At 45.1% G+C, this 15,549-nt stretch overlaps 1 protein-coding gene and 1 long non-coding RNA gene across 4 annotated transcripts; one reads left to right on the top strand and one right to left on the bottom strand.

Annotated features, from left to right (window-relative positions):
* Window positions 1-454: 454 nt before the first annotated feature.
* Window positions 455-9,932, top strand: PRXL2A (peroxiredoxin like 2A). 3 transcript variants are annotated; one of them, XM_015866085.2, is made up of 6 exons: window positions 455-582; window positions 5,548-5,727; window positions 6,266-6,357; window positions 8,048-8,188; window positions 9,168-9,332; window positions 9,451-9,932. In XM_015866085.2, the coding sequence occupies exons 2-6, from the start codon at window positions 5,550-5,552 to the stop codon at window positions 9,559-9,561; spliced, it is 687 nt and encodes a 228-aa protein (XP_015721571.1). In that variant the 5' UTR covers window positions 455-582; window positions 5,548-5,549; the 3' UTR covers window positions 9,562-9,932. The 3 variants fall into 3 exon arrangements, with proteins under 3 accessions (XP_015721571.1, XP_015721572.1, XP_015721570.1); XM_015866086.2 differs by lacking the exon at window positions 455-582 and adding an exon at window positions 683-838; XM_015866084.2 differs by lacking the exon at window positions 455-582 and adding an exon at window positions 3,391-3,522.
* Window positions 9,933-9,941: 9 nt separating this feature from the next.
* Window positions 9,942-15,548, bottom strand: LOC107315592. Its single transcript, XR_001555976.2, has 4 exons — window positions 15,436-15,548; window positions 14,625-14,738; window positions 14,438-14,530; window positions 9,942-13,673 (listed from the first exon to the last, which is right to left on the bottom strand). It is a non-coding gene; the product is annotated as an uncharacterized LOC107315592 (long non-coding RNA).
* Between the last annotated feature and the right edge of the window lies 1 nt (window position 15,549).

Below are 15,549 nucleotides of genomic sequence, written 5' to 3'. Positions count from 1 at the left end.
CTGTCCAGGGCTGCCTTGCATACAAACAGTGCAGCACCCTTCAGACACAGCATGATCCGGGGCCTAATGCTTTTCCTCTTTACTTTTTGGTAAATGGCTGCCAGTACTGGAGCCATGAGGAGATAGTCCCTTATAGAGCTGCTGACTGGAGAGCTGCCCGGTGACCACGAGCGACTGAGGAGCAGCTTGCTCATTAGATGCTGTTGTGACATGTTATTGGCAGGCTTATCTGGGCAAGTACGTTCTTGAATGCAATGTATATGCAAGCATTTTAAGTGCCCCGTTAATCAAACTGCTGGAATGATAAGGTCACTGCATTCTTGGACTTTGCTCATGGTTGTTTTTTTTTTGTTTTTTTTTTTTCCTTTCTGCCTTAAACGTATTTATACAGTACACATTTGGGGCTTTCCCTTTGGTTCGTCACAAGCTATTAAAGTCCTAACGAGGATAAGAAGGGATTAGGGATGGAGACGGAGCTCTCCTCGCTTTCGCTGGCGGCCTGAGGAGGGCGAACCCCGAAGCACGTGGCCCCTGGGCGACCGGGGGCGGTGCCAGGCGGCGGCACGGAGCGGCGGCGGCTGCGTGAGTGCGGGGCCGGGGGCGGCCCAGGGCGGCGGTGCGGGCGTCCGGCGGCGGCTGCGGGGCCGAGGCGAGCGGTGCGGGTGGTGCCGGCTGTCAGCCCGGCCGTACCCCGCGGGACGCGGCCACCGCGGCCTTCTGACCTTGCTGTCTCATCGGTGCTGCCCTGCGGGAGGTTGCGCCTGCGGGGCTGATTTGCTTGTCCTTGCGGTGTAATGTTTGGTCTGATCCCTGCTGTGTTGCGTCGTTGAGACACTGCGTGAGTAGGTGCAGCGAGAGACAAAGGGTTCCCGTGCTTTGTTCTTAGCGCTGTTCCCAGCGCCTTGGTGCGCTGCCCGGTGCGCTCGGGCTGCCCAGCCTCGGAAAGCCGCTGAGTGCCCCTTGTGCTGCTCCGAGTGCAGCGACTGCTGGGCTCTTTATAGCCGGGGGCAGGAAGCAGAAGCTGGCGTTGGGTTCTGAATGGGGGTCTGCCCGGAGCCTTGTGCTGCTGCTGCCCTGCTGGGTGGGATAGAAACTTGTATTGATTATCCTGTGTTTGTGCTTTTAGCAGTGATCTGCTGTTGGAACAGTGTGATATGAGGAATGTGGAAACTGAAGTACAAGGAAAGCAAAAATAAAAGTGGGGGTGGGCTGGGTGGGTGGGTGAAACAAGTCTTAATTTGAGCTCGGTTATGCAGTTCCTGCAGGGTTCAACCAGGAGAGAATGATGTGTTTGCTGTGTTTTGCCGAGCACAGGTTGGCTCCATTGTGAATCTATTGGTGTTCCCCTACTTTCTGCTCCTAGGCAGACCTCTGCAGTGCTTGGCTTTGTAACTGCGGACCCCAGCAGACCCAGCTGTGAGCTCAGTCTGTAATGTCTGCACATAAGCACTTGTTGCAGTTCTGTGCTTCAGTGCTTTGTTCCACCTGCACAGCAGCTGTACGTGCTGGCTGAGCAGAGTTTGGAGTTCTCCTAGGCACAGTATTGAGCAGCCCATTCCCTCTGAATACCGCTAGAAGGTGGAAAATTGGAAGCTCTTCCAAGTGTAAGAGCTGCTTGAAAGGACAGTCGAGATGTGGCATGTCTTGAGAGCGGTCTCCAAAGGGGGCAGATTACATGGCCTGATGGTGGTCTTCCTTTCCAAGGAAGGAGGATGGTTCTCTTGCTTGATACAACTTAGACTTAAAACCCAACCCATCTGAGTAGAGCAGTGAAATGTGCAGGTTGGGAAGAAACCTGGAAAGATGGCTGTTGCTTTTGATCCGGGGAGTGATTTGTAGCAGGGTCTTTGCAGTGAAAGAAAGAAAAAGAGTCACTGAGATTATAAAAAAAAAACACACCTAAATTCATACCTTCAGAATGTTAGGAGGGTGCTGTGTGTGTTGACTTTGGCCTTTAAAGGACAATGCAGGTTGGCAGGGACCTCTGGTTCAACCCTTGCTTAAAGCAGGGCTGCTTTTGGAGTTGGATAGGTCGGTGTATTTTGCAATCCCTAAAGGTATTTAAAAGCTCATCAAATCCTGATGAGCTTGTCACTGGGTTATTGTGAGTTGTAAATTTTCTTTAAAAGGAGCTAATTACTGAGATATTTGTAATCTGGTGACTCACTTCTGGCGGTATGTCTCATAAAAAGTAATCAGCTCAGACCTGTGTTTGGGATATGCAAGTTGTGACAAAGCTCTGGGAAAGACGATTAGGCTCAGGATGGGAGGGAAGAGAAGGGATGAAGCAGCAGTGGTCAGAACCAGCTTGTGAGAAGAGAGATTACAGAATCACAGACTGTCCTGGGTTGGAAGGGACCTCAAGGATCACCAATCTCCAACCTCAAACCCACCACAGGCAGGGCCACCAACCTCCATATCGAATACCAGCCCAGGACCCCAACCTGGCTTTGAACACCTCTAGGGGTGGACGGGGCATCCACAGCCTCTCTGGGCAGCTGTTTCAGCACCTCACCACTCTCATAGTAAAGAACTTTCCCTTGACACCCAAGCTCAGTCTTCCCTCCTTCAACTTAGAACCATTTCCCCTTGTCCTGCTGTTATCTACCCCTTCAGAGATGAGAGGTGATGTGGCAGCGCTGGCTGAGTGTTTCCACTCCTCCTTGTTCTTAGGAAAAGTATGCAAGTAAATGTGTGTGCTGCCATGACTGATAACTGGAATACACAAATTTTCCAGTGTTTTTTGACACAGCTGCAGCAGGTCATGTTTATGCAGCTAAAATAAATGTTTAAGGATAGCTATCCTCTTAATGACCCATTTCTTCTCCACTTGTGGGTGGCAGGGAAATGAGACATCGAGAGAACCGTGTTTCAATTGGTCTTCTTGACACGAGGTGAAGACCATCAACCAGCTCTGACAGCAGGGCTGAGACTTGGCTTGTTGAAATTTGGGTTAGCTAAGTACTGACAGACCAGAAAACGACTCGCTGGTATCTTGGGAATCTCTGACTGCCACCACAAAACCACACCAAAAAAAAATGAAGGTAGTTTTTTCTTTGGCTTCTCTCTGCTGAGCATAGTGCTCCAGCACTCGTGGAGGCTTTGAGGGCTGGAGAGAGCCCTGATAGCTCTGAGAAAGGGAGGCTGTTCAGCGAAGGGCTGTTAGCTGTGTCTCCTTCGTTGTTGCCACGGTTGTTAATGTTGTTTGGACGTGCGGAGCGGCGCTGTTAGAAGTAGAAGGGGCTGATACAGAAGAAAGACGCTTATTGTAAAACTGCGTGGCTCTAAAAACAAACCTGAGCGCAGCTGCGTTCTCGGCGTCCCGGGAGCGGAGCGATGGAAGCGTTAAGCGCGGCTGGCCGGGGATTGGACAGCCCTTGTGGCGTCACCGCTGTCGTGCCGCCGCGGAGCGCATCGCTCCGAGGAGGCGGCGGGGCTGAGCCCGGCGCTGCCCGCCCGTCCCGCACTGCGCTCCGCTGCGCCGGCTCCGGCTGCTGCCCGGGGCTCTGCGGGCTGCTTCGGGTGAGTGAGCGCCCGCGGGCGTTGGAGCCGTTCGGGTGCCCCGTGCTGGCTGCGGGTGGTCGCAGAGGATGGATGGGCGGCGCGTTTGGGGTGGTGGAGGGTTGCGGTGTTGGTTGGTAGGGGAGGCAAGTCGGTGCTGCTGTGCTGGGCCGCTTCTTCCATCTCCCTGTTTGTTCAAATAGCGAAGGGTCACGCGTCTGGATGAGTATCTCGTTCAGTTAGCTGAGCCCGAGGAGCACCGTTCGATTGAAGAGGTGTGTTGACTGAGATCATGATCTCTATCGGGGCTACAGCTGGGTGGATGTGAAATAGTGGAGGGAAGCTGGCTTTTGGCAGTGCTAATGGTGCCAACACTGATGATAATGCTGATAAAAAGAAAAGCTATGCGGGAAGTTGCTTGTTTAGTAGTTGTCACAAACTTGGCAGCCCTTCTGTACACAAATGAAATGCACGAGGGAATACAGCTTGGTTTTATCGCCGTCCCTTCTTGTAACTAAGAGTTACGAGAAGAATATCTCCACCAGACAAGTCTGGAAACTATATCTGGATCTGCAGAGTCTGGGAGGGAGCAGAGAGGGGCTGTGGCCTTTTGGTGTGCCATGCAGATGGAGCATCAGGGCGACACTTTGAATTGTGTTTTGGTTGCACTAAGAGCTGGGGTCAGGATAGTCTCTGATACGAGTTGGATGCACAAATCAAAAGTTGTCCTTACAAGTATGATTTTATGCACTTGAAAAAGTATGTAGACAAAGCAGATAAGGACAAGGAAAGTTTCCCTGTGTTAAAAATAAGCCATGAAATTAGGTTCACTTATCTGCACTATGTTTGTGTAAACTGCCCTTGTTTCCTGCTTAGGCTTGTCATCTGAAATCCCAGCCTATCTCAGGTCTGGGTTTCTCGTGTTTCTAGGTACTGTGGTCCTGTCTTCCTCAGCACCAAGTATGGTGTTATATGGTGCTACAAGGGGAAATAAGATCTCTTCAATGTTTTTCTAACCATCTCTACAGGTAGGCAGGCAGCTCATTGTGTTTGGTGGTCAGAGGCTTTCTGGAACTAGTTCTAAGGGTGGAAATAGACATTTTCTCCTGGAAAATTCTGGGTATTGTGTCTGACCCAAAAAGTGGGACCAACTCCTGCTTTATGCTTTAGGAATTATAGCTGCCATTTATCTCTACAGCAAACATGGTGTGTGTTTCTGGTCTGTTGCCAGTCACAGTTCAAAACAGTAACATTTTTCCTATGTTTATAGGGGAAAAAGAAATCTTTTCTGCATCGAGCTGTATATACAGGTAGCACTAGTCACCAAGAGAGTGGATCAGGGAATGGGGTCTTGCAGATGGCTGTTGGAAATGTTTCAGCAATACAGAGAGTCAAACTAAAGTTGAATGACTGATGAAATTTTGTAACACCGAACTGTTGTGATGTAAATGAGCAGTGACTTTTCACCCTGCTAAAACTCAGTGACTTTTGTACCAGTTCTTGCTCACAGCTGGATCTTGAGTTTTGTCCTGGGCTAAGCTTCCTTCTCCCTTCTCTGGAAGGTGGCTGTCAGCCCTCCCTGGTCTTGTGAAACATATGCAAAGGTCAGGACGGGGTATTGGAGTCCTCAGCAGGGAGCATGACTACTGGGTCATGAAACTGCCATGAAACCAGAGTCACTGATAACAATAAGCAGTTAGTGCTTTTAAGATGTGAGCCAGCATATGTAATGGCTTCCACTGGAGCGTTATCTGTTCTGATCAGTGGGCGTGAAGTCAGGTTGTTAGTTCCAGATGTGATCTGTGGTTGTAAGTGGTAGTTGGTCAGCATGCAGAAGGTGCTGTCCGGGGCATGTTGGTTTGAAATGAGTTGCAAGTCTACATAGTTCTTTCTGTAGGAATGACTGCTGAGCTCTTCTGACCTTGGCTCTGTGTTTGCTTTGGTTCTAACATTGAGCTGTAGGGAACAGGAAAGATTACCAGTTCCTCCTGGTGTGGTATCATCAGTATTCAGTGCTAGAGCTGATTTTTTTCTTTCTCTTTCCAGAAATGTCCTCGCTACCGGACTTTGGGATCTTCACAATGGGCATGTGGTCGGTTGGTCTCGGAGCCGTTGGTGCAGCCATAACAGGGATTGTCCTCGCCAACACTGACTTATTTTTGCCTAAGCCAGAAAAAGCAACACTGGACTTTTTGGAGGGGATAGAGCTAAAAACTTTGGGATCAGGTAAGATTCTGGATGTTTGAGCTATTGTTCTTTGGTCTGTGGTCTAAGGAAAGGACCTCTGTATGACCAAGGCTGGGAAATGCTGAAGAACAGTGAAGTGCGCGTAGAAGGTTGAATTTTCCTTCGTCAAAGATTATCTGTAGGGGATACAAGATTTCATGCAGACCACGTGAGGTGTCTGAAGAGTTTCTCTTAGTCTTTCCTAGTTAGAGGAAGTAGTTGAGTGTCCTCGATAGCAGATGATTCTGGGGAAGGAAAACCAACTTCAGCTGGTGTTTCTGGAAGGTCTATTTCAAATTATAATACAGTTCATGTGTATAATTTTCAGTGTATGTGAAGACACAGGAATAAAATGGAATAAAATCAGTAAAGCAAATAATACTCTTTTACACATGGAAAACTTGTCTGAATTGTAGGTTTATAATTGTATTTGCATGTGGAATTCTCTGCAATGCTTTGAGTAGCTCCTTAAAGGATTAACCATGGTAACTAAGGATGGCTGATATTATTGTTGATGCTGTTTTTCCTGTCTAAACAGAACCGAGAAAATTCAAAGCAGGTGAATTGTGGCAGAGGAATGGTGCAGTGATCATGGCTGTGCGAAGACCTGGATGATTTTTGTGCAGAGAGGTACTTGCTGAGTTCGGGGGCTAATTAGGAAGAGTTAAGCTTTGCTTGTGTAGATTCACATTGAATAAAGGGAAGAGGTGAACAGGAGTTATCGTATACACCTGAAGTGTCTGGAAGACATGATCCTAGCACTAACTGGTTAATAATATATTAGTTTTGGTTTTCCTTGCAGCAGGTTTATACAGATTGTGTCTTGAGTATTTTCCTTCTGAAGGAGATTAATGCTTCATTTTTACATCTGCCAGAGATCTAGCAGACAGTAATTAGAAATGGAGACTACCCAAAACTCAGTTAATAATGAGTCCCAGGAGCTAGTCATGTTCCCTATGTCCAAAATAAATCTCTTTGAGCCAGGTACTCCCTGGTCAAAAGCAATCAAAGATTGGACTGGCAGAAATCCATCAGATTTCTGAACTCAGAACTTATGTTACAGAGGAGTCTTTTGTTCTAGATGGGAACATCATTTCTCAGACACGTAGGCTGTTAATTCCCAGTACAAACTTGTTTTGTTTTCTTGATTGAGTTCTGAATGGTATTAAAAATATCCAGTTAAAAGGGCTATTAGCCATCCCTCTCACCTCTCCATAGTTGTTGTTAGGAAGAACAATAAGGCAGTTTGTTCAAAGAAAAACAGAAAGTAATTAGTAGATATTTCTGATCAATAAAGAGAAAGGTGAGACAAGCCCAAACAATGATGTTTTGAGTCTCACACTTTCCTACTCACTGTTTCCTTTTGATGCTGATTCATCCTTTTCATTTCATCTCAAGAAGATCGAGTCACTAGTGGAGTGCCACACTTACCCTTTCAGCTACTGATATCTTTCTCTCATGTCTTTTGTCTGTTTGCCCTGTCTATGTACTTACAGCCCCTAAATTCTGGATAACATAACCCGCAGACCTTGGAGTTAAGGCATATCACTTAGCTGACTGAGGGTGTTCAAGCACATGTCCCCTCCAGCCCCCCCACCCTTGCTTTTTTTTGTAACAAGTGTAGATTTCTTTTGAGGCCCAATAAAAATGAATTATCTCAATTGGAGAAGCCTTGGAGACCACCTCTGTATGAGCTGTAGGAACAGGGGTTTCTTCAGCAGAACAAAAAGGCAAACAGATGAGTGATGATACCATATGTATTTATACACCACAAAAAGCAATAAAGCAATATTGCTTCTGAGCTACTGGAAGTGTATGAAGAAATTCCTTGTTCGTTTTCACTGGGAAATCTAAGGACGGGAGAGCGTTTTCACTCCGTTACTTACTGTAGACTGATACGATGTTCCTGCATTGAGCTCTCAGGTGCTTCACACAATGGCTGACATCATTATGGTGTGTTTCTTTTTGGGGAAAAAGAAATGTTGTGATATTCAGGCCTGGAAAAGCTAAGTGATGTGCAGGCTGAACCTTTTCACTGTCCGATAGATGCTTAAAAAAAATAGTTGAAGCTCTGTCAGAAGCAAAGCAAACACATATAACTTTGAATTAACGCTGTGTTTTCTCCAAGATATTATTATTATTTTTTCCGGTGAATGCTCCAAAAGTTTTCTTTCTTGCTTAGTGAATAAAATTTCAGTGAACATAACAAAGACTGGCCTATGAGTGGATCTTTAACGTGTTTCAGATCCTCCAGAATTCAAGGTGAAGCTTTTTAACTTCCATCTATCACCTGAAATGTACCTATTTTTCTGGTCCTTAGGAGGCTTCTGAGCTTTCCTCTCTGAAACCTCAGCTGTCCCAGCTGGGTGTTCCTCTCTATGCTGTTGTGAAAGAGAAGATAGGGACCGAAGTGGAGGATTTTCAGCATTATTTCAAAGGAGAAATCTTTCTGGATGAAAAGGTATCATGAAGTCGGTGTTCTTTTCCTTTTTTTTCCCCTATAATAGCGAGCGTATGGATGTCCTCTTTGAAGAGCTTGTATGGTATAGATAAAATGTGTTCCAAATGATAAGGGGTTTAGAAACATTGTTAGTTGAAGCAGTTAATTGGCTTTGCTTTTCTACCTATATCCTGCACAGCTTACAGACTGCCCTGTGGTATGCACTGATAGCATGTTCCTGCAGGATTTTTTTTTCCCCTCCACTTCGTTTTATACAGCCTGTTCATATTTATTCTTTTCTTCACTGTCCTTGTGACTTGCTGCTGTTAATAATGCATGAATCAAAGTCTGAAGGTAGAAGACAGTTAGTTCAGCATATACAGCCTGAATTACATTGTGGCTTGTCCCAGTACATAGATAAAGTGTGTAGACAGTCTGATGTCCTATGAAACTACAGATCTGCTTATTTGCTAACACAGAGGACACATTTAGAAAGCGTTTGGCTTCTGGAAGAAAAAGAATGCCTAATATTCGGAATCAAAGAAAAGATGCCTTTATTTACCATCCCCACTCTGGCTGTTTAGAGTAAACACGTTGATTTTTAAGCAAAAAAAAAAATGGCTGATGAAATTTTAGGACTTCAGCACCCCTTCGACCAGCAGTTTTATTACCATAGTTCCAAAATGAAATAAAAGGCACTTATCACAAAGCACTCTTTGTTCTCAACAATATTGATGGCCATGTAGATCATGCTTAAATAGCTGTGGATCGTATTTGAAAAGACACGTGAAGGGTGGCAGTAATCATAGTTGGCTGTGTGGAAGTAAATGGCCATGTAGTGAGTTAGAAATTAGTTGAGGTGCAATTTCTTTACAGCTCTGCCTGTTTGGCTTTTCTGTTTGGCAGTCCTTTTTGGGTACAGGGTTGTAATGTTTCCTGAATTTAACCTGGGAGGAGAAGTCTTTTTCTGTTTGCTGAGATATTTTCTGTTTCATTGCAGAGAAGCTTCTACGGCCCACGCAAGCGAAAAATGATGCTGTCGGGCTTCTTCCGCATTGGAGTCTGGCTAAATTTCTTCCGTGCTTGGAAAAATGGTTTTAGTGGTAACCTGGAAGGAGAAGGGTTCACCCTGGGAGGAGTATATGTGATTGGAGCGGGAAGACAGGTAACTACAAACCTACCTGCAGGCTTCTCCTTTGGAATTACTCAGTTGCTTATCAGCTGATCTCCTCTGAGCAGCCTGGGATTAGCGTATGACTTCTGTGTGTGTGTGTTTTATATAGGGTGTTCTATTGGAGCATCGCGAGAAAGAATTTGGTGACAAAGTCAGCCTTCCATCTGTCCTTGAAGCTGCCAAGAAGATAAAGCCTCAGGCTTCGGAAGCTGAAGAATAGTTGCACGTTTTTCTGATGGCAGATTGCAGTGTAGAACACATCTGTTTCTTGAATGTGCAATTTAATTGCTTTTTAACTACTTAGTGACCAGTGCCGAGGAAAGATTCTCTTTTCAAATGTAATACTGATGAAAACCCTCCTGGATTTTTTTATGGCTTTGCTGTCTTTTAGGTGGTCAGAATTTCAGCTGACCTTTTGTGTCTGACTGTATTAATGAAAGGCTGGGTCTAAAGTCTGACGTAGCCTGGATGTTTTCAGTCAGAGACAGTCAGTTGAAATCCTGTCTACCTAGGGGAGCAAAACCTTTTAAACCTGGAGAAACTGAGTGTTAGCCTAAGGTTGAAGGGTAATAAAATTTTATGTAGATGATATGTCTTCACTTTTTTTTTTTCCTGAATGCATAAATACGTCTGTATTTCTAAGAGATCATCAAGTCCAATTCCTGGCTCTATACAGAACCACCCAAAATTCAAACCCTAAGTCTGAGGGCATCATCCAAACGCTTCTTGATCTCCAGCAGTTTGGTGCCGTGATCACTGCCCTGGGAGCCTGTTCCAGTTTGTGACCACCCTCTTGGTGAAGAACTGCTTCCCAGAAGCAACTTGAGCCTCCCCTGGTGCAGCTTCATGCCATTCCCTCAGGTCCTTCATCTTGTCGATCTAGATTAGTCAGTTCTGATAAAATCCTGTTAGTCTAGATTAGTCAGAGATTCTGCATTCAAGGCATTCTGCTGCATTTTTAAGTACTGCTACATCTACTCAAGTAAGTTTCTTGTTAATTAAAGGCTCTGAAAATGCCAGCTCGTTGTGTGATGGCCTGCAAAGAAGATAGAAGACGTCTAGTGTTCACTCCAGAAGATGACTGTGATAGGAAAGCAAGTTCCATTTTGTGTTTGTTTTTCTAAAAAATGGGTAACAGTATGAAGAAACAGATTATGTAGAGTTTCCATCTCAGTTTGAGTACTACAGTAGAAATGGCATCTAGCAATAGATGTAGTGTTCCACAGTATGATCCATAGGAGCCATTACCATACATAATCATGTCTATATGTACTTAGATTGAAGCGTGAACAGGACAGCGTGGATTTTCCAAATGTGCTGAATCAAGTGTCACAGGATATCCTTAATTAGCTGGTATATGTATTAGATAACCTTGGGGGGAGGGGGGGGAGGAGGAGGAAAAAAAATGTGGGCTAAAACTTACTGAGATAGCAGAAGAATTAACTAATTAATGTTTTGTCCTGGCAGGATACAACTCTTGTCATTCTACTCTCTTCTGACCTTAAAATGTATCAAACTTCGCTGCATCATTGATACTGAGGACAGGGGTTCTTTGTAGCTCTGAAACTTTGGTAATAAGCCTGTTTCTGTGTGTGCTTTTGCCTGCCTTGTATGTGTGGTCATGCCTGATGCTGACTGTATCAAAACTAAAAGCCTAAACTACACAAACACTAAGGATTGGTATTGTTATGTATAAAATCAATTGCACAAATTTTGCAATTGCATAATTGCATCATTATGGGTAAAATCCTGACTTAAAAGAATGCCCAAACAGACCTAATTTTAACTATACGCACCCTTCAGAGTTTATTGTTTGCTGTTGCCTATTACAGCACTAGCAGTGAAGATCTGGGGACAAAATCTGCATTCGTCTGTGTCTTCTACCACATTTGTCTCACAGAATTTAGTTAGTTTTATGTGCATGTTCTCAGGTAGGCTGACTGTCTTGGTTAGTTGAGGAGCTTGGATAAAATAAGGTGCCCTGGTGTCGAATAAAGGTGTTGAGGTTAGAAGCAAAAAGCATTCGTATGAGGTTCTTAGTTTTTTTAGTACCTGATGCTTGTGATGGTGCCTAAAAATTGAGACACTGAGTGACAGAGTGGAGATGGGCTCTGCTGGAGTTCAGAGCAGCCAGACCAACTGCCAAGAGTTTGCCTCAGGAAGTAAGAATTGTATCTGAAGGCTTGTCATTGCTCAAAGGGAGTACTCCATAGCATGAGTGCTTGCCTAACAGTTGTCTTCAATAGGCATATTGTCACTTTGGAGTGCAGGTGGTAGGAAATGCAAAAGAGATGGTGGAAGAAATGGCTGGGAGCTCCTGTTTTTTACCTTTCAAGATGCTTCTAATAGGAACAAACAACAGGAGCAGACTTCTGTATCACAACTTTTGTTAAGTTTTGAGTTATGCTTTCCTTGCAGTGGGAACTGGTGCTTTGTCTTTCACAGAGATACTGCCAGAAGACAGGCAAGAAGGTACTGAGCTCAGAGAGATCTGGATTTCAGGCCTTGTTCCACTGTGTTTACACATTTTACATAAACATGAAATGTGAAATACATAAGCAGTCCTTGGAGTATGGGCTGGAAGACAGATACATTCTGAGAAACATAAGATAATGTCAAGTACTTTAGAACTTGCTAAATGTGCTTTAAGTTTTGTTGGCCGTGCAATTGAATCTCACCCTCTGTGGCAGAGTTTGCCCATGGTTCTTTCAGTCTGACCCCAAAAGGTCCTCCGTTATGAGATGGATGCCACTGTGTTGCAGCCCTGCTGGTGTTCCAACAAAAAGGCTATTGTTTTGTGGTCCTGGAAATAGTCAGGAAACTGCTAGGTCTAGCATTTAGGACATCTAGCCAAAGTATAATGGCTGTTAACTATGTACATCGTTAATGCTATAACATGGCAAAGCATACCCTTTAGCACAGAAATGTTTCTAGTAAGACACATGAAGTCCCTTGGATGGAGATCATTATTAAAATGCTGACAGAGACTGCAAGTTCTTTTTGCTCCATCGGCATCAGCCAAGGCACACGTACAGCAATCACGTGAGACCTCCAGATATGGGAACGTGCCTTTTGTCACTGTTAACAGCAACAGTTAGTGTAAACAGTGCACTTCTGGATTTGGAAGGTATGTACATCTACTCAAGTGTAAAAATCCTTTAACTTTCTCCTCCTTTCAGAGGTCAGCGTAAATTTGGAGACACAGAAAGTACAAATGATGTTTGCAAATGCTGGGAAGAATCAGTACTCAATAAACTTCTTTTAATAAGCCAGCTTCAGGTTTATTTGGGGTTGCTTCATTCTTTCTGAACTCCACGTTGACAGAGTACAAATGGAGAGGTGGGAAGATAGGAGCAATTAGTAAGGCTATGAAAAGGGCAGTCTCAAGGAAATCCAAGGGGCAGAAAGCGAGGGAGGAGCCATTCAATCGCAGGTGAATTCCCAGTGGCAGCTACTGTACAAGGTCTGCATACCTGGTTTAAGAATGTTTTCTTCTATACGTCTTCACTGACAAAACTATTTATAATGGTAGTTGGTTTTGTTGCGTTAACAGCTACCTCTGCTGGCCCAGTTCCTTACTCATATCTAATGCTTTGATGTTTTGTTCATTGAACACAAGAGCACTAAGTTAGTGCACCGAATAGGACTTCACAAAGGAACTGTTGCCTCTGATGCTGGGAACACTAATAAATGAAAATACTGAACAAGGAGGCTCCCCTCTAGCTATTCCTTTTCAGTCACCTTGCCGTTGTTTCTTCAAAGGCCTGACATTCATTTTTTCATTTGTCTTTGGTAGAGAAATAAGGTTAGGAAAAAAAAACCTTTTTAAGAAGGAATATTTTGTGAAGCCAGGGCCCGAGGTGTGATACAGGAAAGTGCTTTTTACTGACTAAAAGGCCTTTGTAATACTTGAAAAATACCAATGATGTTTCCTGTCTGCGGTGTCCTTTTAAATGCATGAGAACCATGAGCTGCCTCATAGGGTGTTTTCTGTTTGTTTCCTGTTCTGCATTTTATTTTCCCTGCCGGGTTATCCGTTCCCAGGCTGTCAGGCTGCCCGTAACGGGTGCCATATGCAAATATGCACAACCAGAAGGGAACGCCGAAGGATCCCTGCCATTTTTTTTTCCCCTGATGTGTTTCCTGAGATGCGCTGTGTAAGAAATAAGAGAACGAGAAAGCTCTTTTTATTCCCTAGCCGCTGGGTGTCACTGCTTCCCTAAGCCGAAGTGAAGGTCAGCAGAAGACTCGATTTTTTTCTGCAGTAGAAGATTTGCATAACAAAGACGCCAGCAACAGGGCTCTGTTGGTCCGGATTAGTCTAGAAGAAAGCTGTAAGGAGACATTTATTCTGCAGTCTTTTTCCTTGTGCGGACCTTTTAACCTTCTTAAAATGATAAAGGAAAGCTATGATGGGGTTTGCGGCGTATAAATGTTTCTAAATGAGTGCGGAGGGGATGGATTATTAACTGACTCGTTGTAATCTTCACCAACGTTTCATGTTTTAGTAATATTAATTCTAGTTACCGCCGGTGCGCAAATGGCATCTCGGTGGTGCAGGAATAGGCAGCTGCAATACCAGCTGGTACCAGCAGAGGGCGCTGTGGCGGAATGGTGAATGAAATGAAGCCGCCAGTTTGGTCCGACCCTCTGTAGTTTTATACGCTGGATAAATGATCTCCGATAAAAACAGAAATAGATTCCACTGCAAATTGCAGACGCTGGTCATGCTAAAGCCTCTCAGATACAGTGGAACTGGTGAATAGCTCTGGTCTTACCATTTTCCACCAGCTACTCCTAATGCATTAATTTTGGGGTATGCTCTGATTAATCAGCTGAGGCAAGTGTCAGGTCAGCTGTGGGAGCACAGGTGAAGGTAATTTAGCTGTACTCCTGGAAGGGGTGGAGCTTGACTCCACCTCCCCTAGACCTCATTTAAGGGCTGACCACCACTAAGGCAGCATCTCTTGGAGATCGCTCCCTGGTGGAGATTGCCTCAGCATTTCCCAGCGAAGGCATCCATATCAGTGAGTTTTTCCTCATAAATAACCTTTTGAATATCTTTGTATCATCATCTTTGTATCATTCCACCTTACATCCTTCTTCAAGCATCTTCTTTCAGCTTTACCAGCCAATTCAGTTTTACTCTGCTTTCTAGCCTAAGCATCCTCGAGCAAGTTTGGGTAGATCTGCAAAGCAACAGTGAAGCCACTGTCATGCAACATTCTATAGGTGAATCTGCAGAATTAGAAAAGTATTTATCCATTCCCAAACGTGATATACCTGAAGGCCAGGGCAGCTGGGCCTAGCCAAGGCTCTCAAGGTGCTCAGCCTTTCCTACCTTTGGCTTAAGCCAGCAGTCAGAGTGTTGGCAACTAAGGCGTTCACAGATGAAACCTGTTGAAGAAGAGAACAGCAGAAGTGTGTGGAAGTCAGGAGCTAAGCTAGAAGCTGGGGTATAAAGAGCTGCTGCAGAGGAAAGCCTTTCCTTCCCGTCCCCGTTCTCAGCTTTCCGGCTGTTATTCAGCACATGCCCTCCATCACATCCAGCTCACTTCCTGAAGCCCTTTTACAAAGCAGGCCTTAGTGTTTTTCATCTATGTGGGAGTGATATGGAGGTCAGAAGTGCCTTATCTCTCATAATTTGGGAGGAAATGATGGAAAATGCAGACAGAGTGTGGAAAAGCTGAGATAAGCAGCTGTGTTGCCCAGGAAGGGCTGCACTAGAGGACAGGCTCACAAGGGGGTGATTGCTTCAGCTGTGTGCTCAGTGCACAGTGAGAAACCATGAGGCAGCCACTTTCTCCCCTCACACAGACCTTACGAGGGCCTCACCTGAGATGTGAAAACCCTGGTTTACTTGGAGGCTCAAAGTGCAATTTAGACTGTTATTTATTGATTTTCTCCCTTCATCTCCAGGTTTTCTAGGAAACACTCAGGTTGTGCCTTGGAGGTTACCTTGGAATTGTTTTATGCTCGTTCTCGCTATGAAAGTCTGCGAGACTGTGGAGGAAGCGAGGCTGCTCAGCTACCCACCCTGTCAGCTGCCACCCGCGACCTGAACCGTATCTCTGTAGGGTGTGAGCACAGTTACCTCAGCCAAAAACCCGTTGGAAGCACTAATAACAGCCATAGTTAAGCTAAGCACGGGCTTCCGCCAGCTGAGGCGCGCAGGAGGGCTGCGGACAGGCCGTTCTCCGCTCCGGGG

This window comes from Coturnix japonica, chromosome 6, assembly GCF_001577835.2.
Source record: "Coturnix japonica isolate 7356 chromosome 6, Coturnix japonica 2.1, whole genome shotgun sequence".
NCBI classification, from domain to species: domain Eukaryota; kingdom Metazoa; phylum Chordata; class Aves; order Galliformes; family Phasianidae; genus Coturnix; species Coturnix japonica.
Note: the sequence above shows the minus strand (reverse complement) of the source record. Positions and strands in the feature narration are given on the sequence as shown.